We start from the raw sequence: 26,476 nt of genomic DNA, 5'->3' as shown, positions 1-26,476 counted from the left end.
TCTCCGATGTATGTACATGGTTCAAAGCAAATATATGCATATATAAGAATCACCGGTGTCGCGTTAAAATTCCCGAAATCCATAATAATACGGTAGGATTACGGCTCTAATTAAATCTCTGATCAACGATCAAATCAACGATTACACTTTGTAACTTCAATGAAAATATATCAAAATCTTAAGAATACCGTATTGCTACATTTATCTGTTATTGTGGCCTATTGTAATCTTAATTCTAAACTTACCATCGCAACGTCAATCCTGTTTTATCCGTAAAAAGATTACAAACGAGTGGAAGAGGAACGTTAATCAGCGCGTCCCTCAACGAAAGTTATACATATGTATCATGCACTTCCTTAAATCGAACGTAATCGTACAGCTAATAAATTCCTCGGCAAAAACACGTGGAAACAGTCGTGAAAACGCGTTGACAATTGTCATTTACAAGTAGCAAAATACATTGTGCCAGTATTGTTTTCATTGATGTCCCAAGAACACGATCCATAACAGATTTACATATAACCTGACCTCGCTTCTAATCAGTTTTATTCTCCAAGAGCGGGACACTCGGATACTTGGGGAAGTCTACGGCGGCTATGCGATTTTTCACCTTAAAACTAGGAAACAGTCCTGTCATGCTGGTTCTGCTGTTGTACCCTTTCGAAAAACCGTCCCAATGATTACCGTATACGTCGATTAAATCGCCGATCTTCAGCTCAAGCTCGCCGTTCTTCCGCGGCTTGTGATCCATGATGGCCACATGTGGATGTGGATTCTGTCCGCCATAGTAATATATGTCATCGAGAGACGTGAATTTGTTGTACGCGTCCGTGTAAAAAGTCTGCATCAGTTCGTATGCGACGCGACACACCTGCGAACTGAACGTGCATACCAGATAATCGCACTCTGACAGCAGATGGATATCCATAATTATTCCCTGCAGCGAAGTATCGGAATATCGCTTCGCTACGGATGCGGTCTCGGCGATCTCCGGATCGCCTATTATCTCATAATTTGGATAATTCTTCCTGGCCGTCGTGATCACCTTTGGGTCGTCACTAGCTAAGAAGACTCTCCTCACATCTGGCTTGGTCTCGAGCTCATCGAAATATTGATCCACCTTGGTCATGTATTCGTCTATGTCATGATAAGCTGCTTCGGTGCCCACCTTATCAGTTCTGCGTACGTGTATACCGACGATGGGCTTCTTGAAGCCGAGTCTCTCCTTTGCTTCATCCAGCGTCTTCTTCACGTGATCCTGAGGTCGCATCAGATATTTCAATACTTGTCCCACCCACCAGACGAGTGGGTGACCGTGAATTTTCTCTAATCTTGTTGCTAGATCCGCGGGTACACTAGGCGCCTGGTACTTTGGTTTAGGATAGACGTTGTCTACAATCGGCAAGGATATCACTTGCTTGGTAGGGTCACCAGGCCAATTGGAATGCGAAATGCCGCTTGTAGATACGCAAGTGTCGCTGAGCGGCTTGAACACGGATTCCCAACCATCTTTGTGGTATCTCCAACCTTTTGATTTTATTATTAATGTCCTCTCTGTACCGTAAGCTACCATGAAACAGTATGTGATGTGATGAAGCTGCAAAGAAGCATAATATTAGTTTATTTAAAAAATAATTTGAAGACTGTTACATAGTTATTATACTTACAATAACTATATATCACATTTTCTGTATTATACAATTATTATATTGTGTGAATTACAGTTATTATATAGCTAAATTTTTCTCACCTGACAGCCAAATCCACATCCTTTGTTTAAACTACACACCAGCTTTCTCGCTTTGTTACAATCGGCGGGGTTTTGCAGATATCTTAAAAGAAAATACAAAACGCGTTTAAAAAATTAACTTTATAAGAGTTTGAATATTTAACGATAAAATGCATATTACCTAAATCTTCTCTGAACAAGATCAGACAAGTCTTTTGCCTCTTTCTCTCGCCATTCATTATAACCGTCTGCTTTCGTCATCCTGTCGACACTCATTATGAGTGATTTTTTATGTTCCCATACGTTTTTCAATACATCCTGTATCTCCTTCTCTTTTTCCTTTTGATCGTGCGTGAAATCGTCAATGTTCTTCTTAAATTTATTCAGTTCGGCTGCTATGTAATACCTGCAGTACAGAACTGAACACGTGATCTATTGCATCGCGACCAAGCAAAGCTTTGGTCATTCGTTCTTGTACACACCACATCTCCTGAATATCATTTCTCACTCGTCGTTGCAATTCTTCGTATTCTAAAGAAGGTACTCCATGTTTTGGTCTATCTACCTGCTCCGCTAGGTCATAGTAAGCTGATGCTTTCTCCAGTCTGTCCTGTATGGACCCCAGGTGATCGCCCTGCATAGCTTTCGAGCCTTCTCTGGAAATTACGTTAGTCTGTACAACGAAAAGGTCGTGACACTCTGTGTCTTGAGCTACGAATTTTGAATTATTATCTGAATTATCTAATAAAAATGTTTTTAGTAAAATTATATTTTTCAGAAAACGACTTACTGAATCTTTCTAACAAAATATGCTCTTAACAATGTGAAAAAAATATATGTTACTGACAAAGTTAGAGAACAACTTTATTTACCATGATTAAATTGCTAATAGCAATTAGCTTAACTTATTATCAGCAAAAATAATATTCTCAAATATTTTTGCAACAAAGTTGGAAAACTTTAATCAGTTAATGACACTGTTATTAACAAATAAATAAATAAATAAATAAATATATATATATAAATTTGATAATTTTTACAATATAGTCAGGATAACCTATATTTTTCAGTAATATTGCTAAAAACACATGTTATTGCTGATATAAACTTCATTTTTGTTTTAGTACACATAAACTTACCCCAATATGAAGGTCTTCAGAGCATCATTCTGCTTCTTTAGAATCTCGAAATCATTGACCATCTTGGCTAGGCGTTGTGTGTTTACTTTGTTGGCAGTATTAGCATCTTGGCTGGATGAGATGTTTGACTTAAATATGTGGGAAATGGATACAATTAGTGCTATCAGCCATGTGGCCAGCAATGCTATCACAATCTTTCCCAACCAACCAAGTCGTCCTGACCAAATAGCTGCCATTTTCACTAAAGCAGATAGTACTCTAATTTGTGATGTGTCACATTACGCCACCTGAAAATTCAATTGTGAGAAAAACAAACAGTTCTCATTCTTATGCATATTCTTAAATACTTCTTAAACTAAGCTGAACTTGTGTATGTTTTCCAATGTCACGTATAAAGGTTAAACTTATCGAATCTACACATAGCGATAATGAGCGATGTGACTGTCAACCGGGATGTAACGATGCAGAAATATGATTCTCAAGACGCCTAAAGTGCGAAAATTATTCTTATCGGAGAAAATGGTTCTGCGCAGTGTCGTGCTGGGATTGTCAACGTGTCGATTATTAGGTAATAAAAAAATAAACGTCGAGATACGTGCGGAGCCAGGTTGACATTCTGTACGATGCAACAAAATATGTAGTAACGTTAATTGCTTCCGCCTCTGGGTTCGCGTGACCGTATCGCGATTTCTCTAACCTGCACACCGCACTATACGTTCTCGGGCTCAAAGGCCGGCGTGCGTAAGCACTCGCACGTTACACGCGTGCGAGGCACATCGACGGGGATATATCAGCGTGACCGATCTGTGATAGTCGCGGCGCCTGTAACCGTGACGGAAACGGTTACGGAAACGGGCCCCGTCGTCGCTTCCGCGAACGAAGACTTCGTGAAGATCAAGACTGGTGTAATCTCTCTGTAACTCCGCGATGACAGTTCAAATTCCGACGTCAGATTCGTGAGAAAGTACCTCCATCGTGAGAGCAATCATGTTGCACTTAAAGTTCTTAAGGACGATAATCGCATGCCTATGTCATGCAATTTTGAACCCAATGGTTTTATCGCCGGTCTCGATATCTCTGATCTCGTCGAGGTCACGTTTGCAGTATCGGCCAATCAGTTTCACAGGACTTACGAAAGACGATGGCAACGGCACGACGGTTATCTGTCATCTGTCTGGCGCTATCGCGCTCTTCACGAGCACTCAATCATCGGAACACAAGATCGAATCGAGACGCACTGTCCGTCGCGGCACTCGTTATTGAGTTGATTGTTCCCATCCCGTTGGCACTCGAGCGACAGGACACAAGTCGAGCGCTAGGCGTAGGAGAACCAACCACTGCGCATTACCAACGCCGGTTATTAATAACGACGTCGGTGAATGCACTAGTCCGCTCCAAGGCACACGCACACACCTCAGAAGCAGAGTTGGAGAGAGCGAGTAAAATCTTGCTCCCCTGGATTTTTTTTGTTTTATCTTTTACAGGTATCCGGTTGTGTCGGAGCGTAGTTCCACTCTTTCACATTCACACATGCTTTCCTTTAAATTGTACAACTTTCAATTCACTTTTTGCGGTTTGAAAAACACTTTTTTTTTATGATGCTTAGTTACATGTTAACCTCTCTTTTTCTTTATCATACTTATTGAGGAGGAGAGAAGGTTAATTGCTTAAAAATAACGATACGAAATGCATCCTATATATATGTATAAATACAGTAAAATAGGTTAAAAACCACTGTGTGGTAAATTTGAAGAAATTTATATGATCTGCTGCTCGATCGTCCTACCTTAGATAGCACAAAATTTTCAGAGAATGTTCTAAGACGTTCTTAGGATGTATAATGTCCTTAGAACGTCTTTTGAAGATTTGTGCTGTATAGGACTGAAAGGTAAAAGCTCCTCTTATCCATAACTGAGTCGTATGTCTTAAAAATAAAAGACTTTTTAATTCTATATTCAATCGTGCTAATTGAAAATAAAAGTTATTTGATATGCCTTTCGGTTGCAGAATTTGAAAATAAAAATATCGTCTCAGTCATCGTTAAGTGTGCATTACGACAAGCGTGGTTCGCCTGATCAATTGTTGACTCGTACTACTTCTCGATAAAAGAGTAGAAGAGAAGATAACAAATCTTTTTCTTCAGCTTTTTCTTGAGTTTGTGAAAACAGAAGATTTTTAAATTTTAAAATATTTGATAATAATCTTTGTTGACAACTTCGCTTGGAGGATTTATTTCATTACCAATGGCTGCGTTCAGCAGAGAACTCGCTCTATCATGAAAAATCTAAAGATCGGCTGCATTCAGAAAAGAAAGCTGCTTTGCAATTGTTGTAAAATTCGTGAATATGATTGGTACATGCTCTTGGATTCAACCAAAACTAAGAGCATGCTCCAATTAGATTCACGAATTTTACAACAGTTGCAAAGCAACTTTCTCTGCTGAACGCAGCCAATCTTTACATTTTTCATGATAGGGCGAGTTTTTTTAATTCATCGATGGATCCATCGCATGATGCGTAAATACAACGAAACGCTTATGATGCATTCAAATATGATGCATTTATGCATCATGCGATAGATCCATCGATGAATTTAAAAACTCTACCTTCATCAATGGATCCATCGATGAATTAAAAAACTCGACCATACTGTTAGATGGAGAATGCTTTTCAGCTACGTACGTGTGTTAAAACTAGTTTATTAGTTGCATGTTATCTTAAAAAATATTTTAGATAATATGTAACCAATAAACTGGTACGTAGCTGAAAAGCATCCAGTCAAGCAGTTGGTTGGCAGTCGCGTTTTAGCGGGTCTCTCATCTACAATAGATATAAGCCTAGGTCGTTAGAATTAGCCAATCACAGTCATTTATTAAGGACGTTCTACATTAGTTGCAAGCCGATCGCAAGCAGACGCAATTCTTATTGCAACAGCCAATCAGAAGCATCAATTGTGCTATTGACGCTTCTGATTGACTTTCGCAACAAGAGTTGCAATCGACTTGTAACTAATGTAACGACTTTTATAGAAATAATCAGCTACGATTGGCCAATTCCTACGGCTTACGACATCTATTATAAACCAGGCCTAACAATCCGATATTATAGTTTTAAAGTCCTCCGCTACGAAGCGCTAGTATTTCATCACAGATTGACGTCGCAGTATGATTCAATGACAGGTTGGACAAATCTTCCTTTTTCAAATAAAACGGCTGAACGACAGGTGAAAGACCTTGATTTTCAAGCAATATGAATTAATAGCAGCTTAAAAGTATCTTTGGATCACGAATTAAAGATTGCAACTCAATCAATTGAAACAAAGCACGTCGAACTTGAAATAACTTGTTTGGTCGTATTCCATTTCGGGATTGAGCTACCGTATTAGAATTTGGAAAAGAGAATAAAACGCAGAGACTACGAAACGATTTGGAAGGTGCAGCGATAAATAGCAGAAATTTTAGGTGCAAAAAGTGTAAGTAACACGACACATCTATTATTTTCCAATCTACGATATGAATTTCTGTTTGACGGCAGGTGGCGCGTAGTTTCACCGCTCGCTTCAGCATGAAAATTGAATTTTTACAACGGTTGCGAAGCGTACGTAGAAACGGGACGGCCAGTCGGCGTAATTGTAGACGAAACTTCGTGGTGAATTCTTTAGGAGATGTAGAAATCGGTAAGAAATGCGCGCATGTACGAGCACGCGTTATAACATGTCACAAAGTCGTCCATCCCCATCCACCCCGCCGGTCTGTGTCCCCTCCTATTCGCGCTCTTCTCTCCTTCCTTCCAAGTCTTCTTCCCTCCCACTCTCTTTCGCTCTCTCTCTTTCTTGTTCATCACGAAAATCGCGCACGCAGCATCCTCGCGCGCGCGAAACGCGCGTACGCCGGTGGACGCACACGGTGTGTCTGTGGCATCGCGTGGCTGTACATACCTGTGAATAGTGTATTTTAAGCCTTAGTTTTAACGAAATGACCGGCTGAGGAGAAGACGCAAGAGCTGTACTCCGTGAGACGGAGAATAACGTGAGATTCGAGGTGACGATAGAAGAAAGGGCGAGACAGAGAGGAGAGGTGAGGCAGAGGGCAAGAAAGGTAGAGAGAAAGAAAGAGAGAGAGAGAGACGAATACATTTGTCGAGATATTTATTGACGATTCGCGTGCCTCCATTCGCGTCCGGGAACAAGGTAAAACAGAAGGGATCACAAAGAATCCTATTTGTTCTGTCGCATAAGTCAAACGAGGAATTAAATATCCATGACTTTCGTCCATTTTCCGTCCTCTTTTCTCCCTCTCTCTCTCTCTCTCTCGCGTCCGTTCGTCAGTCTTCTCATTCACTCTTTCTTTCTTTCCCTCTCCCTCTTTCTTGCACTCCATTGCTTGCTATCGTTGTCTCACTCTCTTCTCGCAATCCCTCTCTTTTTCCCACTTCCCCTCACAGCCGACGTGCATGCACTCGTCGTTTCTCGCTTGTTTCATCTTTCTTTCCTTCCTCGTCTTTTTCTCGAGCGTAACCCAGCGTATCCGCGGCGGTGTAGTCGATCGGTCGGTCAATCGGTACGCGTTCGTTGGTTCGCGCGTCGCGTCTGTGCTACGACATCATCGTTTCGGCCGGGATCTCGCCCTCAAACGAGCGAGCGAGAGCGAGTGAGTGTGTGTGCGATCCTGCGGTCATCGTGCGCGCTCGCCGCTCACGACGGTTTCCTTTGTGTTCTCTCACTCTTTCTCTGTCTCGCCTCTTTCTCTCTCTCTAGCTCTCCTCTCCCTTTCTCGCTTCCCTTCGTGTCCGGCAGCGAGCACACAGTGTTGTCAAAAATCCGGCAGCAGCGCGCCGGAGCCGCACACAGCTGCCATTGCTGTACCTGTCTGATTCTCGCTCGCAGCTCGGTAAATACGCCCGAGTGCTCTCGGTGATATCCGTGTGACGTTTGCCGTTATTGCCGTCGCTGTCGCCGTCGTCGTCGCCCTCGCCGTCGCCGTCACCGTCACCGTCACCGTCACCGCAGTCGTCGTCCTCGTCATCGTCCCCGTCATCGCCATCAACGTCGTTGTCGCTGTCGTCGTCGTCGTCGTATATTCATCGTAACCGCCGTCGCCGTTGTGCGATTGTCGTCGTCGTCTTCGTCCCCGTCTTCATCGTCGTCGTGGAAACGTTGAGGATGTGCCGCCGTTAACGGCAGCGCGCGTACGGAACATGTTCGCGCAACGGCCGTAGCGAGAAGTTTCCTCCTCGGCAGCTAGACGCCGCCGGCTTCGACAGCTAAACCGAAAGCTAACCTTTACGAGGTGCGAAGGGTGCCCCAGCAGCGAGCTCTGCCGTCCGTCCGCCGTGTCTGGGACAGCGGCGCGGCTTGACAGCAGCAGCACAAGGACATGAAGTGGCTCGGCGCAAGCAGCGGAGGCGCCGGGGGCGAGCCGGCATCCTCCATGCAGCTGCATCACACTTCTACCTCCGCCAACGGCCACCTACCCACGGTATAGACGCGCGTCTTTTTTTACCCCTTTGTCAATCGCGACTGCATTTTTGCCCGTCATTACCGTTGTCCTGCTATGCGAGCAAGCGTGGCTGTATGGCAATCGCGATCGGTCGCCATAACCTCGACGCCGCGCTCTCACCGAGACGGTGTGGAATGTTCGTGAATATTAGCGTGAGTGTTCGGTGTCGGTGGAGAGTATTTCAGGAGACTATGATCGTCGTTTGATCGACTCGTAAATGCGCACGACGTGACGCGGGTGTAGTGCTCCTTTTCTCGGGAAATAGTGTGATTGTCGGAAGCCAAGTTAAAGAGAGAGAGAGAAAGAATATTGTTCACATGAGTGTCGCGTCATTGATAATTCTGTCGTCGTGTGCGATTTAAAAGTAAAGACTCTTAGTGAAGCTAATTCGCAAAATGCAGTCATGAATGATGGGAGTTTATTAGTCTTCATTTTGGTATCAATCTCATCATTGTGTTATAAGATGTTATGCTGTATACAATGAGATGAAAGCACTTGTGCTAGTTGTAATCTAAGTCTAATGAGATGTGTATTGTTATGTAGGATGCAGAACAGTGTGGACAAGCTATGGCTGGTGGTGATAATATGCGAATTCAAGCTGGTCAAACCCATCAGATGGGTGTAAGCAGAACTCAGGACGATGCAATGGTTGGTTATGTATTCCAACGCCCTACAGAGCCAGAGTTTAACACTCAGTCTTCGTCTTTCCAAGCGAAGCAAGCCCCAAGAGCTTGGGCCTTAGCAGATGATGTTATCGTTGATAATGTATGTGTAATAAGATATGCACAGATTAAATCTTTGGTTTGTTTTCGTTGCGCTATTCAAGTTACAGATTCTTCCTCACAGTCTTCATAGTTTGAATCTGTCTAGTTTATTTCATAGTTGCAGGGATTTTAAGAAAGTGCAGTTAAAACAAGCAGTTAAGATTTTATATATAGTTACATGACAGTAATTGTATTATGTACATATTTGTCATATTTATTGATTTATTTCTATGTAATATATAATTACATAATATAAATACATAATATACAATTACATTATATATACAATTACATATATATTAATATATAATATACATTATTACTATATAATTTACAATAAACAAAAATGTTAGTGCTACAAATACTGAGTGATGAATCATAATTGAAATATTTTCAGAATCAAGAAAAATGGAAATATTCTATGACTAAGCTCAGCGTACCACAACAAAGTCAGTCTCAGCAACTTGGATTGCAAACCATGAATAATGTACATTTACCATATGAAATACATCCCATGCAGATAAAAGTAAGTAATAAAAGTCAAATACTACATTTTTCGGATTATATGTTCTGTATAAAACCGTAAATTTACACTCTATATGGTGAATAATATTCCATATAATCTTCAAATGTCTTATATTTGTTCTTGTAGAGCGGCGCGCCTGGTGCGGAGCACTTGGTTTATTTGAACAATCAAATGACTGCTCAACAGCAAGTGGCGCTCTTTCATCACCAACAGCAGCAGCAGCAACAGCAGCAGCAGCAGCAACAACAATTCAGGAACGGACAGGTAAGTGTATTTATGTAAAATGTTGAGCTTTGTGATTCACGTAGGCAATTAAAGGATCTTCTAAACGAATAGTGTATCTCACAGTTGATGAATAGATGATTCTATTTAAACTGGAGACATACTTTATTTGGTTTGACAAATAGTGAATACTTTCGCATTGTGCTTTAGGCACCAAAAACAAGAGCAAATGTATCAGTCCTTCATGTTAAAAATATTCATATTCCATTGTCATCTGATAAATGTTTTCATCAATCTAAGAGCTGTATTAATAGTCATTACTTGAAACTTGTCTCATGTGAGATACTCAGATTTTTATTTAGAATTAGATCTAAATTTTTCAGTTGAATTATATATATGATATTTCTATCTATAATCGTGATTCAACTAAAAAAACTCATCTAACTTTGAATTAAAATCTGAATATCTTATTTGAGAAGTTTTTAGTGGTAAATTTCAACGAGAAATCGTGTCAAGGTCATAATTCGGTCGTTTAGCTGAATAAATCTTCGTCACTTCTAATGACGACCTTTGTAGTTCGAAAATGTAGTTGTGGTAATACTGGGCATTACAGCAGGTTAAAGGATTCTTGTGCAATCCATTTTGTTCAGAATAATCTTATCAATGAAAGCAATGAGTTATTGATAGAACTTTAATTAAGGATTTAAATGGACATTTATATCCATCAAGGGAATCCCCAATGACTCTTTAAAAATACGGGAAGTGAATATTTTTATCGCCAGAAATCGAGAAACTACACATTTGCCGTAAGGGAAGACTATAAATGGCAACGATTTGAAACACCTATATGCTCACTAATTAATATAATTGCGCGTTGACCTGGAAAACATTTATCCGCAACATTCTCTTTAAGTTGATGATTTATGGCTACTTAAATCTTAGAAAGTGCAGCGCACGACTCGTTATATTTAGTCGCATCGCGATTGCGCTAATTGGCTATGCGACATAGTAATATTAATAGAAGCTTAAACAATCATTCCCGCTAATGACGCATTAATATCGGATTTCATCGAACAGATAACCGTTTCCCCAATCTGAATATATTCATCCCCCCCTTATCGTCCAATGGCGTGGCCGCAGGTAACTACTGACTTTACCCCGTGAATAATAAGTCACCCAACCGTTCCCGATATCGGGCATCTCATATTTTATTTGTCGCGGCTGCATCATATTTTTGTGCTCCGCGTCTATAAAATATAAATCCGCGGCGAGCGACGTCACCATTGAATTATGCCTGAAAAATTTCGCATCGTGCGATGACTTTTACATATCTCCGCCGCAGTAAATCTTCGTGTCAATTTCTTTATTGCGCAGCATCGATTTCGTTTCATTTCACTGAGAGCCAGCGAACGATCTTTTATATTTTACAGCTGCATTGGCAGCGGTCGATATCTCGAAGAAAAATGTCTCCTTAATGGCTTCTAATAATTAAAATAAAAAGTGAAAGAGAAGAAAACGTATTATATATAAAACGGTTAAGAGTATCGAAAATGCTTTCACTTCTAAGGACATTTTTCTTTTTATAATTTGTTACGTTAAAAACTCATTTATAAACGTTATTAAAGTCGATTTTTCAGTCGTAAACTGACATTAGGAAGCATTACGAGATTACATGGTTCTATTAGTAAAGTTGAGAAGAACTCTCAGAATAGAGCCAGAGATCGTCTTTTTATCTTTTTATGAGAATGCGTCCAAATTTTGGGTCAGGAAACATCGGTGTGTATAAAGTAGCTGAAATTTCGATCCAAGGTCTCAGAAAATGACTTGCAAGTGATTAGTTTATTTTTGTGTGATTTTCTCCGGAAAATTCAAGATAAAGGTGAGTTGACGATCGGATAGGATTGTCTAGACGTTCTGTGTGACTCATTTCGTTATTTAGACCAAATATATTCTACTGTTACTCATCGTTTCGTGATTCGGAGCGCAAAGGAAACTTTATCAAAAAATTTTAATTATGATAAGAGAACGAGGAAATGTATTATCAACAATGTACGACTCGCTAGGTTAGGTAGATAAGTCAGAACTCGTTCATAGTTGAAAAACGGCTCGGTAAAACCGTAGTAGCTCTATCTCTCTTTTGTGAGAAAAACCCGATAGTAAAGGCGGGCTTTCGAATTTTCGACGAAAAGCGACAGTGACGGCGTCTCGCGTCTACATGCGTCGTCACGCCGGCAGCTTGGCGAAGGCACCGCTCGCGGCGCCACCCTCGGGAGCGTCGTTCTTTGTTTCGGTTTGAAGCACAGTCTCCGTCGGACGAAGCGCGTAGCCCGGTGTACGACGGAAAATTCGTGGCGTGCGGTAGCGAGAGACGAAAGAGAGAGTGAGAGAGAGAGAGAGAGAAAGGAGGAAGGTCGGAGAAGGGACAGGACGACGGGGAACGAACGAACGAACGAGTAACGCAACGAGACAAGACGAGTTTCGCGAGAGAACCCGCACACGATCGGAGAGCTGCATTCGTGAGAAAGATCCGCCGAGAGTGAGAACGAACGACCACGCGTCCCGCGCGATACGTTTGGATGGACGTGATGGACTGCCTTGCCGCGAGAGCAATTCGAATCGGACCAGACTCGCTCCCTCTGTGTAAATAAAACGCGCGACGGTGGCCGCGCGAGCCAGTAAACCCGGAGTGTACGCGAGAGAGGAGAAAGGAGGAAGAAGTGGTGTTGTGGTAGTAACAGCAGCAGCAGCAGCAGCAGCAGCAGTAGTAGCAACACAGCAGTCGTGGTGGTGGTGGTGGTGGAAGAGGAAAGAAGTAGTAGAGTACAGGGATAGCGTGTCGAATACAGAACGGAGGAGCAGGAGGTGTATCGGAAGTGTCGAGGTGACGAGGTGCGTTTGACAGGCGAGCGCTTTTTCTTTCTCCCTCTCTCTCGGCTTCCTTCCGTTTGTCTCTCCTTTCGCCGCGTCTCTTGCTCTCTTCTTCGTTCGTGGTGGCCCCGCGTGCGTGCGTGCGTGTGTCGTTCACCGATTCACGTGTGTATCGCGCGTGCGTGCGAATATGTGTACGTGTTAGTGTGGTGGCGGCGGCGGCGGCGGCGGTAAGAGAGAAAAAGAGACGTGTATGTGCGTGATACACATGTATACGTATATACGACGAGTGTAGTGGTGACACTAGCTCTCCGGTGTGTCGTGCGCACGTTTGCGCTCGCGCTCGCGCTGCGATTTGCATTGTTTGGCTCGCGGCGGTACAGCGTTATTCGCGCGCGGCTCTCCGCTCTGCTGCACGAGATAGAGAGAAGGTAAGGAGAGAGGAGTGACAGAGAGAGAGAGAGAGAGACAGAGAAAAAGAGAGAGCGAGAGGGAAGCATCGTCGTGCACGAGCAAACTCGCGCGGGGAGGAGAAAAGGGACGAGACGTCGAAAAGTCGAGACGACGACGTTCGGGGGTGGAGCATTGCCGCCGCCAACAACAACGTCCTTGTGTTTGTGCGATTTCGTTGGTTCGTGCGCCCGTCGTCGTCGTCGTCGTCATCGTCGTCGACGATCGCCGCCGCCGCCGCCTTCAGCGCGTCGCGACGGGGGTTGCCGACGCCGCCGCCACCGCCGCCACCGCCGTCGTATCCCCATCGATTGCCGGCCACCGATTCGCCGGGTATAACAGTGCGCGTGTGAGAAGGAAGAGAAGAAAAAAGTGCTGCCGCGTGTCGCCGCTGCTGCCGTCGACGACGACGACGTCGTCTACGTCGTCGTTGTTGCTGCTGCTGTGCCTCAGTTGCACGTACACGCCGTATCACGGGGTTAACGGTCTCTCGTTATCTCTCGGAGGTGAGGAGGCGCCGTGCCGCCGACGCCACGACGACCTTGGAGACGGTGGAGAGTTTCGGAATAGGGTACAGTCAGGGGGCGGGCGCGAGCACAGGCGACTGGATGAAACCACCGGGGGATCTGTTTCTCTACTGCGACATGAAGGACCTGGGCGCCGACATGGTATCGTTGTTTGCTTGTGTTTATTTGCTCCCCCGTGAAATTCACGTCGTCGTTGTCGTCATTAACGCATGACGACGACGACGACGACGACGACGACGACGTTTCGATCGCGGCGCACCAAACCGCGCCCGCGTCTCGACGCGTCGCTACGTGCTGTGGCATTGTCTGACTTGTTTCAACCTAGCCTAGGTTAGCTCGGTTTGGCCTAGCCTAAGCCTAGGCTAGCCTCGCCTCACCTCGTGTCGCGTCGCGTCGCTAGCCACGTTGATCCTGCTCTCGTCGCCTCCGGCTCGACCATTGGCGGCGTATAGGTTATGTTCTTCGCACGATCAGCGTGACGCGTGCACGATGAGAAAGCACGCTTCTAACGTACGGCGTACGTATCTGTTCTTTGTACGTCATGTCATGACCTGGCTCGCTCTTCTTCCTCTTCAATCGTTAGATGGACGAGATTCGTCCTGTTGTAAAATGCTTCACGCGATTTCGAGAATGCGAGCGATCCCGATTGTGTTGGGCTCTTTTCCCAAATTGATCTCGTGCTTTCACTTTCGCTCGCTCGCTCGCTCATGATTCGTCGGAAGCGAGACACGTTCACTTGGTGGCGTGCGTCGTTCTTTGGAAATTTATATCTCTCCTTGCGTCACATACCGCATGTTATCTGATTTCCTCGAATTTTTCTATATAGACAAACGGCTTAATCAACGATTTTGAGATCACTGCGTTTCTTCTCGACGCATTCGAGAAAATTCGACGATCACGTGGCGCTCGTTTCCTTGAGGCGATTTTCCTCGCTTTAGCCCAATATTTCAGTTCTGATCAAAACGAGATCCGGAAAAATTGCAACGGTTAAAAGTGTGGACCGGTTGGTTACTCAATCAACAATGTCTCCGTGCTTCATTAACCTTGCAATTCACTCGGTCTCACGGTCTTACGTTGCGACGCGACCAGAGACCAGGTTAGAGATGCAAATATACGCATTTATATAATTTTCCAAAAGGAGTTATGAGACAGAAACTTGGAAAATTTGCTTACATACAGAGAGAACAATACCCGGAATTTAAAATCATGCGAATGAAATATAATGTTAGATCTTTATATATGTGTACACACATACACACACACATCGCTGTCACACTTTCTCATTATATATTTACTTACGTGTCCCCTAAATATTTATTAATATTTATTAATCCTTCGCTCGCCCTATATTGAGTCCACCTCGGCATCGCGTTTCGTTCCAGTCGATCGCGTAAACCAATTTTTTTACACACTAACTCTAGATATAAATATATTGCTATAAATGTGTCGTCCAGCGTTAGTTGGACGCTGAAATATCAAAATAAACGCGCCAACGCTATACCACACGTCGTTGTTCAGGGATGGCCGGAATTTTTTTTTATGGATTAACGGAGAATGCTGAGGTGAGGTCACCGGATTGACCACGAGGGTTTGTTGAAAGTTGTGCGGATAGCAGAGGCGTATGAAATGAAAATGTAGACAATACGAAATAAACGAAACGTAGACAGTAGACAAACAGAGACGTCTCTCTTCCGCGACGGATTTTCTTTTGTGACGTAGTTGTTACCCGTTGCGACGTCAGAACATTCGTTACTGACAGTTGCATAGTCAGCTGTTACGTTGCGCGCGAAAGGGAACTCACGGCTGATAAGCGTTACACAAGATCAATGTTACTCCCCGATTACGCTGTTTCGTAACCGTTTCCTCCCGCGTCCTTATCTGCCACGGCCGGGAAGACTGCGAACGAATTCGAGAGTATTCGTGGCTCTTCGTGCATTGAGAGCGCCTGGAAAAGGCGAGCGAGCTTTTTCGAGCTTTATTAGATTTGTCGAGGACAGAAAAAAAACCCGACGTTTCAATTCGCGAAGCAACTCTGGGGGAGATCTGTCGCGCTTGCTGAAAAATTCACACGCGCTGAGAACTCGATCCTAAGCGGATCGTGCAATTATAGCGTGCCCGGAACTTTTGATCCTGTAGAACAACGGTGTGCATCTCGGGTCCGTCACGCAGCACGTGCATTAACACGGAGAAGACGCGCTTGTGCATTATTTATACGCGTATCTCCGTCGTCGAGATCCAAACTTGCGTTACGACTCCATTTCGTCGCTCTCGATTCACGCGCGTCTGCCGGGTGGAAAATATAAAACAAACAAACAAAAAAAAAAACATTGCCAAGCTGTTTGACGCGCGTTGAAAAAACTTTCATCTATCTCCTCTCTTCTCCCTCTCTCTGTACAACTCTTAAACAGAGTATTCACAATCCTGTGCTCTTGTATATACAACTTTCTCATGATACTCTCGCCTTTGTCGCACATAACTTGTGTTTCTTGCTCTAGACTAATGGTTCCTACTTGTCCCATTGAGATCCTTAAGAGATTTACGGTGACCTCATTCTGCTTTTGGAATTTTTTTCTCATGGAAATTTTTTTCTGTATTGTCATTGCAAAGGATGAAGCAAGCTCGGGGAGTCGGAATGTTTGTGTCTGATGTCAGGGTATGTCTTAACCCTTGTCCTTGTGCCGTTATTTCTATTTTAATTTTTCCTTATGGTCTCTCTCACTATTACTATTATTTTTTCCGTATGTATCACCTCTCCGTTGTGTCATTTAATTTTCAATTTAAGCACACCTTATGTTCTCATAGTTTGATTTGCGCTTGATGAAAAATTCTTACTAGGATTTGTAGATTAAGCACTTAATCGCATTGCGTACCTATCCAGTTTTTATCGCTTTGCTATATGCCAAGGTTGCATTCTTTTTGAGAAAAATTTTACTCCATACTTATAGTTCACGTTACATATACTATAGAGTATCGAGTAAAATTTCCTCAAAAAGGACGTTTTGGAATGCAATCCAAGTAGGTTATTTACCCAAGATTGTAAACTAAACTTTACTCTCTATTCTCTCTCTCTTTCTCTTGCCAGCGTGCATTCGCATGCACGCATGCCAATGATCGCGCGAAAAGGTTCATTTATCGCGTTGTTGTAGACGCATGTCACTGAACTTTGTGCGTAACAGTATCGGTAATCGATAGTCGCTTGTGCCGAGTCCGGCGACTCGAAGTTCGGTGGTGAGAGAGAAAGAGAGAGAGAGAGGAGGGGGGAGAAGAAAAGCTACTCGCGTCATCGTCGTCGTCGTTATTCTCTCGTTATCGGTGTGAATTCGACGCACATGGGATTCTCTATCTGACTGGTGCAACCGGCGAATGCACACTCTCTCGGTGCTGCTATCCTTATCTACACGTAAATTCCGTCGTCGTCACATCATAGAGATATCCCCCTCTCCTGTCTCTGCGTAGCATCTCAAAATTATAACGGCGAGCGCAGCTTTGCTCGCTCGCTTAGCGAAGCCTACCCAAAGCTTATTTTTATCGCGGATATTTTCTTTCGGCGCAGTTCAACTTCGTCGTCATTCAGGGTGACTCTCGCCGGGCGCACAGCGAGAAACTAGACGCGATCTTCGAAATCGTCTCTGACGGATGGGTCTACCTTTGCGCGAGTTTCTCTGCGATGCACTCCCTAAATATCTTGGAGCGAAGTTTTATTCGAAATATAGTGACAAGTGAGGCGCTCGGATTCGAGTAATTTTTCACTCGTACAATTCGGATTTGAGTAATTTTTCACTCGTAAATTCTTTACTCTGATTTGCCGAATGACTATTTTCACTCGAAATTGTAGAGTGAATCTGACGTATTTCACCGTCGGAGAGACATATCATGACTCTAATCGATTGAAACATTTGTTCATATGGAGTCAGAATCCACCCCAACTTTGAGTGAAACGATCACTCTAGGTTTCGAGAGACAGTATTTTAATTATCGTCTCGAGTGAAAATATTGCCGTACAGTTGTTTTGTTTGAGATTTCACAAATTTAAAGAAATTAATGCTGCAATTCTAAGCAAATATACGAGTAAATCGTAAAGTTGTAGCTTACGAAAAAAAAAGCACATATTTATGAGTTATCATACGACATACGATCCGCATAGAATTGCACATCTACTTATAAGTTCTTACGAGTCTTACGATTTTGTCTGGAATCGCAGTATAAATCACGTGAAATCTGCGTCAGATCAGATGTTGGAGATGGAATTGAAGATTGGAATTTAAATCGGGTCAAAGCGTGCCAAAAAGACATGCTTATGATTAAATTGTTTTTATTGTTTCATCATTACTCAGTTCGTTAATTTGTCAAATTTCAATTTCTGCTTCATAACTTTCAATACCTAACTTGTTCTCGTCTCCGTACCTCGCTGTTGAATAGAATGCAACCCAGAATTCATTTAACTTTTCTCGCTCCGAGTGTCAAATTCGTCGGCTTTTTCGTGAGTTTTGGAATTCTGCTGCACACGTGTCATAGTATTTAGTCGACAGCGACGATGAAATTGTGCCGAATACAAACAGAATGGCAGAGATTACAAGCGAGCGTTGATGAACGGGTTCGTTTCAGCCGGCCAGGGAATATTTATGAGTAAACTGTCAACGTTGCGCAAAAATTCGCGAGATGTTAAATCGAGGACTCGCGTCAAACGCTAGGTCAGCCGCCAGGTTTTAATCAGTCGAATAAACAATAATGGATTGTACGTGCAACGTTGAATCGCGCGGTGTGGAGTGTGCGTGACGGTGGACGGCGACGACGTTGATGATGATGACAATGGCCACGCGTAACTCGTTCGTTCGTATACGTGTCGCGCACGTTCAATCTATATATTTCTTACCACGGATATTTATTTTCAAGCCGTAAACTTCGCGTTATTTGGCCGCTGACTCGCTCAGAAAATAACACACGTCGCGACGTGCACGTATTATAAAACATCACGAACAAAAAGCTGTGGTATTTTCCGAAATCATTTTTAACACATCTGGGCATCTGAGCTTTTCGTCGCGGACACATTTCACATTCCGTGTGTGTCTCTACACTCGGTCGCTTTTCGCGATACATGCGGGTCGTTTTTGCCAATATTCAGTCTACATCAGTGTTGCCAGGTCTACCGTTTTAGCGGTAGATCTACCGTTTTGGCTTGCAAATCTACCGTCTACCGTTTTAGTTGGATTATCTACCATTTTTTTTACTTTACTTATATATTTTATCGATTATTCGTGTATGAATTAGAAATTGAAAATTTTAATCTTGAAGAATGCATTAAAGACTGACAACCACGATTACAAGAAAATTACATTTGAAACAGCATATTATTTCCGCCATTCTAATTTAGTACTGCCAGACCATCGTGAGCGGTGTTATCGTGTAAACGTCCTTTGCGAGGAAAATTTTACTCTTAAGTCTATATGTATGTAACATGAACTATAGATTCCCTAGATATATAATCCCTAGGAACTCTATGTTCCTACACCACATTGGCTTTCGTATTATTATAATTAGAATATTTTTTCTGTTAACCAGTTTTATATAAAATTTGTGATATTCAGTGAGACTAAATAAAGATTACAGAAAAAATTATGAGTACACTTTTCATTACAAGTATAATTTCTCTTTTATTTGCTATTGAGTTGTTTTAGGTATTTGTATTATTGATAATTAGAATATTTTTTTTATTAACTATCAGTTTTATGTCTTATATTTTACGAAACTTCTGAAAAAAAAGATCTACCGCTTTAAATTTCAAATCTACCGCTTTTTAGTATGCCATCTACCGCCTAATTTTTCAACCACCTGGCAACACTGGTCTACATCCTCCCCAAGGCTAAGGCCGGTATTCATAGTCGAATCTTATTTCAAGACAGTCTTAAGTAATGTCTTAAGATGCGAATACGGTTCTGTGATTGGTTCATGACATCTTAAGACAGTACTTAAGATGATCTTAAATATAAGATTGGACTATGAATATCGTCCGTAAGGCTCAGGTAGAATTCATATTTTGGCAGAAAGGACAGAAGCCAATCAAAACTCGCGTTTGTGGTCAAGTGGTAGTCGACAGTTTCTGCTTTTCTACCAGCGCGAGTTCTGATTGACTTCTGCCTTTCTGTCATGTGCGAATTATCCCTTAGAGCTGCTGTGACCGAGCTCTAAGCCCTAACCTCGCTTAATCTAAGTTCACGTTAGTCGGTCGCGGAACTTTTCGACTTTAGGTCCTAGGTTTGATCGGGGGACAAACAACAGCGATAGGTACGAGCCGCAATGAGCCTCTCACACGGTGGGTGGCGGATCGAGCGTAACCGCCCGCTTGTCGGAATACGCACGCACGTACGCACCATTCTCTGCTCGCGTGTGTACGTATTGACCCATAGAGCGGGACCAGTCTTCTCTCGTGCGACCGATTCCCCGCGAGTAGAGTAGAGGACAGTGGCCGTGACCCGTGGCCGAGGGCTCTCGGGGGGGAGGAAGGGTCGGTGGCCCCGTGGCAGTTTAACGACGTCCACGCCGCTCCGCACCGTCGAGGAGAGCGGCGCGCGCGGAGCGTCGTCATCGTCTCGTGGGAGTGCGATGAGGATGAGGCAAGAGGGTGCGAGGGAGGTGAGCAGGGTGAGCGAAGAGCGAGCGAGGTGAGACGAGTCACCGCGAGTTGTTTGGGGTTTAGGCGAAGAGGTGCTGATGAAGAGAAGGAGGAGCAAAGTTTGAGCGGTTGGCTCTAACCTTCTAACATCTAGCTCTAACATCTAACATCTCTTTCGCGTTCCCTCGCTCGTCCATGTCCAGCTCGGTCCGAAACTTCAGCTTTCGAAGTTCTCCGCGCGTCAGATTGGCGCGTTAGGCAAGATAAGCCGAGGTATATCGAGATTAGCGACGAGCTCGGTGATTGGACGTATGAGCGCGGCGAAGTTTGTCGCGAGTCGATCCAGCGGCGTGCGACCTCTCGCGAGCAAATATATCGAGTATGACGCTACAATGTCACTGCGTGATTTCTAATCGACGAAGCGTCAGAACACGCGAAGTGAGTTGTCTGACGTTTAAGTTCCTTGAGGAATAAGGATTCCTTATCGACTAAACTGCACTTCATAGACTTTCCTTGACTAAACAAGGAAGCTTATTGACTATCTTATCTCAAAGAAAGTTTCCTTGAGACGGTGAAAGTAATCTTATTAGCAGAAGATGCGATAACATTACCTAAATGTCAGTTTTGCGCGTATTACGGAGTACTGCTACTGTGTACTGGATTATATTGTGTAATTAAAATAGACAACGAATTTATAAATGATTCGAACGATGGATTTGAAAGTGAAATGCGGAAAATAATATTCGATGGCGTTTATCAAAAAAATACATTCGTAACAAAGAAAATTGTTGTTATATGACACATCTAATACGATTCAAACCAAGATTTCAATCTAGCTGTAAAACATATATTAATACATGTGTTAATCTTTACTTACTTTACTTGAATCTTACCTCAGCTGAGATGCCTAGATTTGAATTTAGAATTATGATTTTTTCCAAAAACTAAATCACATGATTATAACATATATCACATATATCATATCATATATCATGTAGATATCATATATAATTCAATTGAAAAGTTGACTCAACTCTAAATTTTGATCTAAGTATCTCACGTAAGATAAGATTCAAGCAATTATTAATACTAAATTTAGGTCCTAGTATTTTATATGACCCAAGTTTCAAGTAACGACTATTAATAATGGACTTTAGTCTTGCTGTCGAAATATCATGCGCGCGCGCACGTGTGTACGTGTCACATATTAAAGTCATATCGAGGTTTATTCATGCGCTTGTACACACACACACACACACACACACACACACACACACACACACACAGACACGAGAACGAACGTTGGCGGGAGTATCGAGGGTGAACAACGCGTTGTTTTTCTCTCGTATGGCGTATCGTTACTCGTTGTCCCACGTTACTATATATAAACGACGCGCTATTGGTTGATTGGAAATTGGAAAAAATGAACTGAGGCCTAAATTCCAATCTGATAGTCTCAATCCTTAGGTGTGTTGTGTATGTGTGTGTATGTATCTGTCGATTGTGTACAGAGTTGCGCGTAACTTTAAGACTGTCCTGTCTTCCCGCGAAAAAAACAACCGGCGAGGCGCCGTTAGGTCAGGTTAGGTCGGGATATAATAGAATATGAGTACGTAGTGATACGTAGAAAGACACGTTGTTGCGCGAACGGTACGTATTGTTTTGATTATTTTTGGGAGAAATGGAAAAAATCGCGAGCACCGACGAGACCTTGACGCTTCGCGCTTGGTTATCCGCGATATCACCCTTCGACTTGAGGAAGTGGTTGAGATCGATATCGGCCACGACATGATATTATTCATACCGCGTCACAAGAGATAAGCCCGATTTTCCGCGTTGCTCTTCTGTCGACATATAAGAGCAAAGATGCGAAAGAATCGCGGAAAAAATGTTTCGGACAAGTTGGAGCGATCTCGCGAAGGTGCAGCAATATTTTCGTAGATTTTTCATCTCCATCGATTCCCTCGGTCTCTTCGACATTGAACAGCGTCGTTAAAGCTCCTAGCTCCTCGTCTTTGGAAGCAAGGAAGTGCACACTATTTTTTCAAAATACGTTGAAATAAAAACATGTATCCGTAAAATAATATTTCCAATCGAAGCAGACTTGTAAAATAGTCCAAACACTTGCCTTTTGTTCAAAAAATTAATAAATAATTTGAAATTAATTTAACATGCAATCTTACTCTTTAACTTATTTTGTGATGATTTTGTCGCGTTAATTTTACGATTAGTTATTAGTTGTTAGAGTAAAAGGAAAGTGTTCGTATTGTTTTACTGTTTGATTGATTGCAAGTACTATTTTGTAAATATATAATTTTATTTCAACGTATTTCGGAAAATTTCAACGTGTACTTTCTCGTTCTTCTGACGTCATAAATCGAGAAAGCCGCGACGAAGGACTAGAAGTCTTGAGCTTCCGCGATTGAGCTGTTTCTGCGGTGAAAATTTGAAGAAAGTAAAAGTATCTCGCTGAATTTCCTTCCCTGAGATTTCTCGCCTTTGAAATTGTTCGCGTGTTTTCAACGCTCCGTTTCTCTCTCTCTCTCCCTCTCCCCTCTTCTTTTTCCGTGACGAAGAGATATCTCGCGATTCCTCTGCGCTCGACATGCAGATTGTCCTAAGCGAGGTCACTTCTCTCTAACGGGACGACTAAAACCCCTCGGTTGTTCGTCGCGCTACGACAGGGAGCAACGTGACATACGAGGGGGAGATCGACGTGTCGCCGGCGCGACTTTCTCGCTCGCACGTGCTTTTTCCCTCCGCGCTTTGTCCCGCTCCCCCTCCAATTTCCATCTATATCTCTCTTTCTCCTCCCCTTCTTCCGGGTTAAAAGCGTTATCGTCGGTCGGCTTCGAGAGTGAAAGAGAGATAGGAAATACTGTCTCTATCCTCGTTCATCGGCTGAGCCAGACGATCGAAAGAGGGAGAGGAGTGAAGAGGGACGATGAGGAGGGTAGCGGGCTAGTATATACTCCTCACCCTGCGTTTAAGCCCGCTTTGTGCGACGTAGAAGTCCCGATAGACATTCCGTCGCAATAGTTCGCTTTTTAGAAGATGCAAATCACTCTCTACGTACCTAAATAGACTTTACTCTCTCCTTCGTTTTACCTAACCCCCTCCCTCCTCTCTCTTTCTCTCTGTCTATCTCTCCCTTTCTCTGTTTTCGTTGTTCACGCTTTTCCCTCAGCGGCCCTTCCCTTTCTCTCTCTACGGTCGCGTTTAACGTACGAAAGCGTCTCCGATGGCTGGCGACGCGGTCGATACTCACAGCATATCGCCCCCGGCTGACCGAGCTTCACCCTTACGCTCTTACCCTTACCTTGCCGAACCTTTAGACGGATCCACCTCGTCCCCTGCGCCACGTCGTCCGTCCTTCTCTCACTCACTCACTCACTCATTCTCTATCTCTCTTTTTCTTTCTCTCGTTCATACGTGAGAGAACGATAGAGCGCCGTGCTCAGCTGGCCTGAGTTGTTTCCTCCGCCGGCTGTCACCCTTCTGAAGAAGTATCGGGGAAACTCGGGCGATTTCTCTTTCATCGGAGAAGTCTGGAAAAACCGGGTGAATCTTCTCGGTGATTCGCGGTGCAATTTCTCCCGATTTTCGGATTAATTCTTCGCGTTCGTATTTCTCTTTTTGCTTGTGTTTCGCGAAATAGAAGATTTTCCAAACGGCGATATCATTGTGGTTTTAAGCGGCGTTCACCGATCTATGGAAGAGAGAGAACGTGTAGATCCGCGGCCTTCCTCGCTAAACTCGCTTAGACCGACAAATCCGCCGTTGAATAATATTGCTCAATGACAAGGTCGAAAAAGAGATTCGCTTTCCAACTCGGTACGTGATTCGTCGTCACTCTCCATCGCTTTTAGACAGTCCCTTCGCCCCCGCTCTCTTCCCGTTGTGATGGGGACATCCGGCCAGTTTCTAAGCTAGCAAAACTCGTTTGAGTTTTCGACATCGATTCGTTGATTTCGACGGGACGATTGTCGTGGAATAAATTCTGCAAAGTTATCAAGAAGTGCGTTAACACCAGAGAGTCACGAGAACTCCGCGAGAGAAGTAACTTACACAGTCAACTGTTCTCCCTCGAACGTAAATCGTTAATTAATGCTGCCATTAATGATAATACAGTTAATATAATTAATAATATAATTTCTCGACATATATAGATAATTGCTCGCAAATCTAATATTTATTTGGTACATTTTATAGTATATTCTTTCAGCCGTTCAGCGCTTCTAAGTTTAATGTCAATTTATTGAAAATTTGGCTAATTTAATTAGAAAGGAAAGATTAAGAATTATTTTCTGATATTACTCTTGAGAAAGAGCATATTCTTCTTATAAAATTCACTCGATTCGATAACTCTATTTTTAATTAGACTTCGTGAAATTTGCAGCTTGAAGAACGAGAGGACCAAAGTAAAAGTATCATTGTCTAGACAATGAAACTGATACCTAACTGAACATTCTTATTGTTTTGGTCTTTAAATGTGAATATATATTTAAATTTTTAATATATAGAAAATATATATTTATATATATTCTCAACAGTTAGAGTTTCAGGGTTAGGTAACAGTGTTGTCCTTGATAAATGACTACTAAGCACCTTGATAAATGGCAACTAAGCATATGTAAAATGCAGTTTATACGCCAATTCTTTGATATCAGTGTTTATTGGTATTTTTACTTTAAATTACACGCTGTTGTATGTTGCAACGGAAAATTGTGTTGATGCAATCTTGCCGATGTAATCGCCCTCGTTAAATGAATTAATCATCCATCACGGTAATTATACAATTTGTCCGACCGAGTTGCAACTTTCGCTCCAGTAAATTTTATTCGTTCGACCGAACAGTTTCGCCGATCCGATCCCTCTTTTTATCTCCCCCTCCCTCTCGCTCATTCTCTCCCTCTTCTCGTCTCCCTCACTGTATCTCTCTCTATTATTCATGGTATAGGATGATACATCGTGACTTTGAACTCTTCGTGGTTGTCGCGCGTTCGGTGCCACACATCTCGAATCCTGCGATTCGCGGCCGCTCTCTCCCCTCCATCCCCGCCTCCGCGGAGATTACGTCACTAACCTCCAGTTATGCGAGGTCGGGATCAGTGCCGCGCGCGTGTTCAGGTCACGATTCGAATATTCGCGCGTAGATCGCGGGTCCAAAACATCCTCGAGCTGTGTGCGGGGTCGATCGCGCAAGGAACATGGGCTGGGCGCGTCCAGGCACCTTTTAGAACTACCGCCATCACCACGGGAACGCGATGACCATTTGTGCGCGCGGGTAAGTGCGACAACCTAGCTAGCTGGAAAGGGCTTCGTTAAGAGCGCGAAATTGGCGTTTTTCTTCTTCGCGAGCAAGCTGCGATCTGTAACCTGCCATTTTGCCTGACTCACTGTCGTATTTTTTCATGGCGGTTCGAGTCATGAGAGGGAGAGGGAGAGAGAGAGAGAGAGAGTCGTCGTCCCACTCTCGTCGGACATCCGTGTCCCGACGATTATTTATTTTTACACCGGCGACAACATTGCGGGAACAAAAACTCGACCGAGCGTAAAGTCCGCCATGAGGGTAAATAATGTTACGTTGTTTATTTAGCGACTCTGAACCTCGGTCGAGAGGGGGTTTCTTTCGGTATGCGACGACTATAATATCGTCACCGCGGTACGTTGATTTATGCTGATTTGTGTTGATTTCGTGTTTAAGCATCACGACCGGGACACGTTTAGCCGTGTTTGCGGAATTATTGATCCCGTTCATCGCGTAATCCCGTGTACGCGGGATATATTATCTGCGCGCTGAAATATCCCGCGTTATAAATACATTTTCGAAGACACAGGTGGGTGTAATGGGTCAGTGGGACGCGGTCGTTGATTATATCTCGTGTTCGTCGAGACACGGCATTTCGTCGCGACGCGACGCCCGCGCTAACGCGTTGCATCACGGAACCATTAATCCCGCAAAGTCGACTTTTAATTTTCTAATGCGAACACGTGCCGTCCGTTCCCTCTTATCTCACCGCCGTATGCACGAGGGAGATAGAGCGAACTGGCGTGCAGGTGAGAGTGATAGAGAAAGAAAGAGAGAGAGTGCTTCTGGGGAGTTTCATGCTGTCACACGCTGAGTGTTCCCCCCCCCCCCCC

The 26,476-nt window shown here is 43.4% G+C and overlaps 2 protein-coding genes across 15 annotated transcripts in view; one reads left to right on the top strand and one right to left on the bottom strand.

Annotated features, from left to right (window-relative positions):
• Positions 1-479: 479 nt before the first annotated feature.
• Positions 480-4,611, bottom strand: LOC116849553 (alpha-(1,6)-fucosyltransferase). 6 transcript variants are annotated; one of them, XM_032826808.1, is made up of 6 exons: positions 4,002-4,611; positions 2,869-3,155; positions 2,212-2,385; positions 1,911-2,135; positions 1,751-1,832; positions 480-1,597 (listed from the first exon to the last, which is right to left on the bottom strand). In XM_032826808.1, exons 2-6 carry the CDS (start codon positions 3,102-3,104, stop codon positions 536-538), a joined length of 1,779 nt encoding a protein of 592 aa, XP_032682699.1. In that variant the 5' UTR covers positions 3,105-3,155; positions 4,002-4,611; the 3' UTR covers positions 480-535. The 6 variants fall into 6 exon arrangements, with proteins under 6 accessions (XP_032682699.1, XP_032682701.1, XP_032682702.1 ...); XM_032826810.1 differs by lacking the exon at positions 4,002-4,611 and adding an exon at positions 3,837-3,995; XM_032826811.1 differs by lacking the exon at positions 4,002-4,611 and adding an exon at positions 3,468-3,815.
• A 2,099-nt stretch (positions 4,612-6,710) lies between these two features.
• Positions 6,711-26,476, top strand: part of LOC116849557 (maternal protein pumilio-like) — a 115,080-nt gene continuing 95,314 nt past the window's right edge. For 3 of the 9 annotated variants that reach the window (XM_032826825.1, XM_032826824.1, XM_032826822.1), the window contains exons 1-4: positions 7,311-8,344; positions 8,909-9,130; positions 9,527-9,655; positions 9,782-9,919. In XM_032826825.1, coding sequence (XP_032682716.1) covers positions 8,243-8,344; positions 8,909-9,130; positions 9,527-9,655; positions 9,782-9,919 — 591 coding nt within the window. In that variant the 5' untranslated portion in view covers positions 7,311-8,242. Of the gene's footprint in view, positions 6,944-7,211; positions 8,345-8,424; positions 8,518-8,908; positions 9,131-9,526; positions 9,656-9,781; positions 9,920-11,115; positions 13,864-26,476 lie in introns of those variants that run through there. The other 6 variants (XM_032826820.1, XM_032826818.1, XM_032826823.1 and 3 more) reach the window with 6 other exon arrangements.

This window comes from Odontomachus brunneus, unplaced genomic scaffold, assembly GCF_010583005.1.
Source record: "Odontomachus brunneus isolate Ranch 3 - 2012 unplaced genomic scaffold, Obru_v1 Obru_scaffold_118, whole genome shotgun sequence".
In the NCBI taxonomy this organism is placed as follows: Eukaryota; Metazoa; Arthropoda; class Insecta; order Hymenoptera; family Formicidae; genus Odontomachus; species Odontomachus brunneus.
This window is presented reverse-complemented; position numbering and strand designations above follow the sequence as displayed.

Excerpts from the sequence above, each read along its gene's own strand:
- LOC116849553 (XM_032826808.1), bottom strand. The coding sequence starts at position 3,104 with ATGGCAGCTATTTGGTCAGGACGACTTGGTTGGTTGGGAAAGATTGTG. Across the intron at positions 2,386-2,868 it reads CTGAAGACCTTCATATTGGG|AGAAGGCTCGAAAGCTATGC; the intron begins GTAAGTTTATGT and ends CGTAATTTCCAG. Across the intron at positions 2,136-2,211 it reads AATGATATTCAGGAGATGTG|GTATTACATAGCAGCCGAAC; the intron begins GTGTGTACAAGA and ends TCTGTACTGCAG.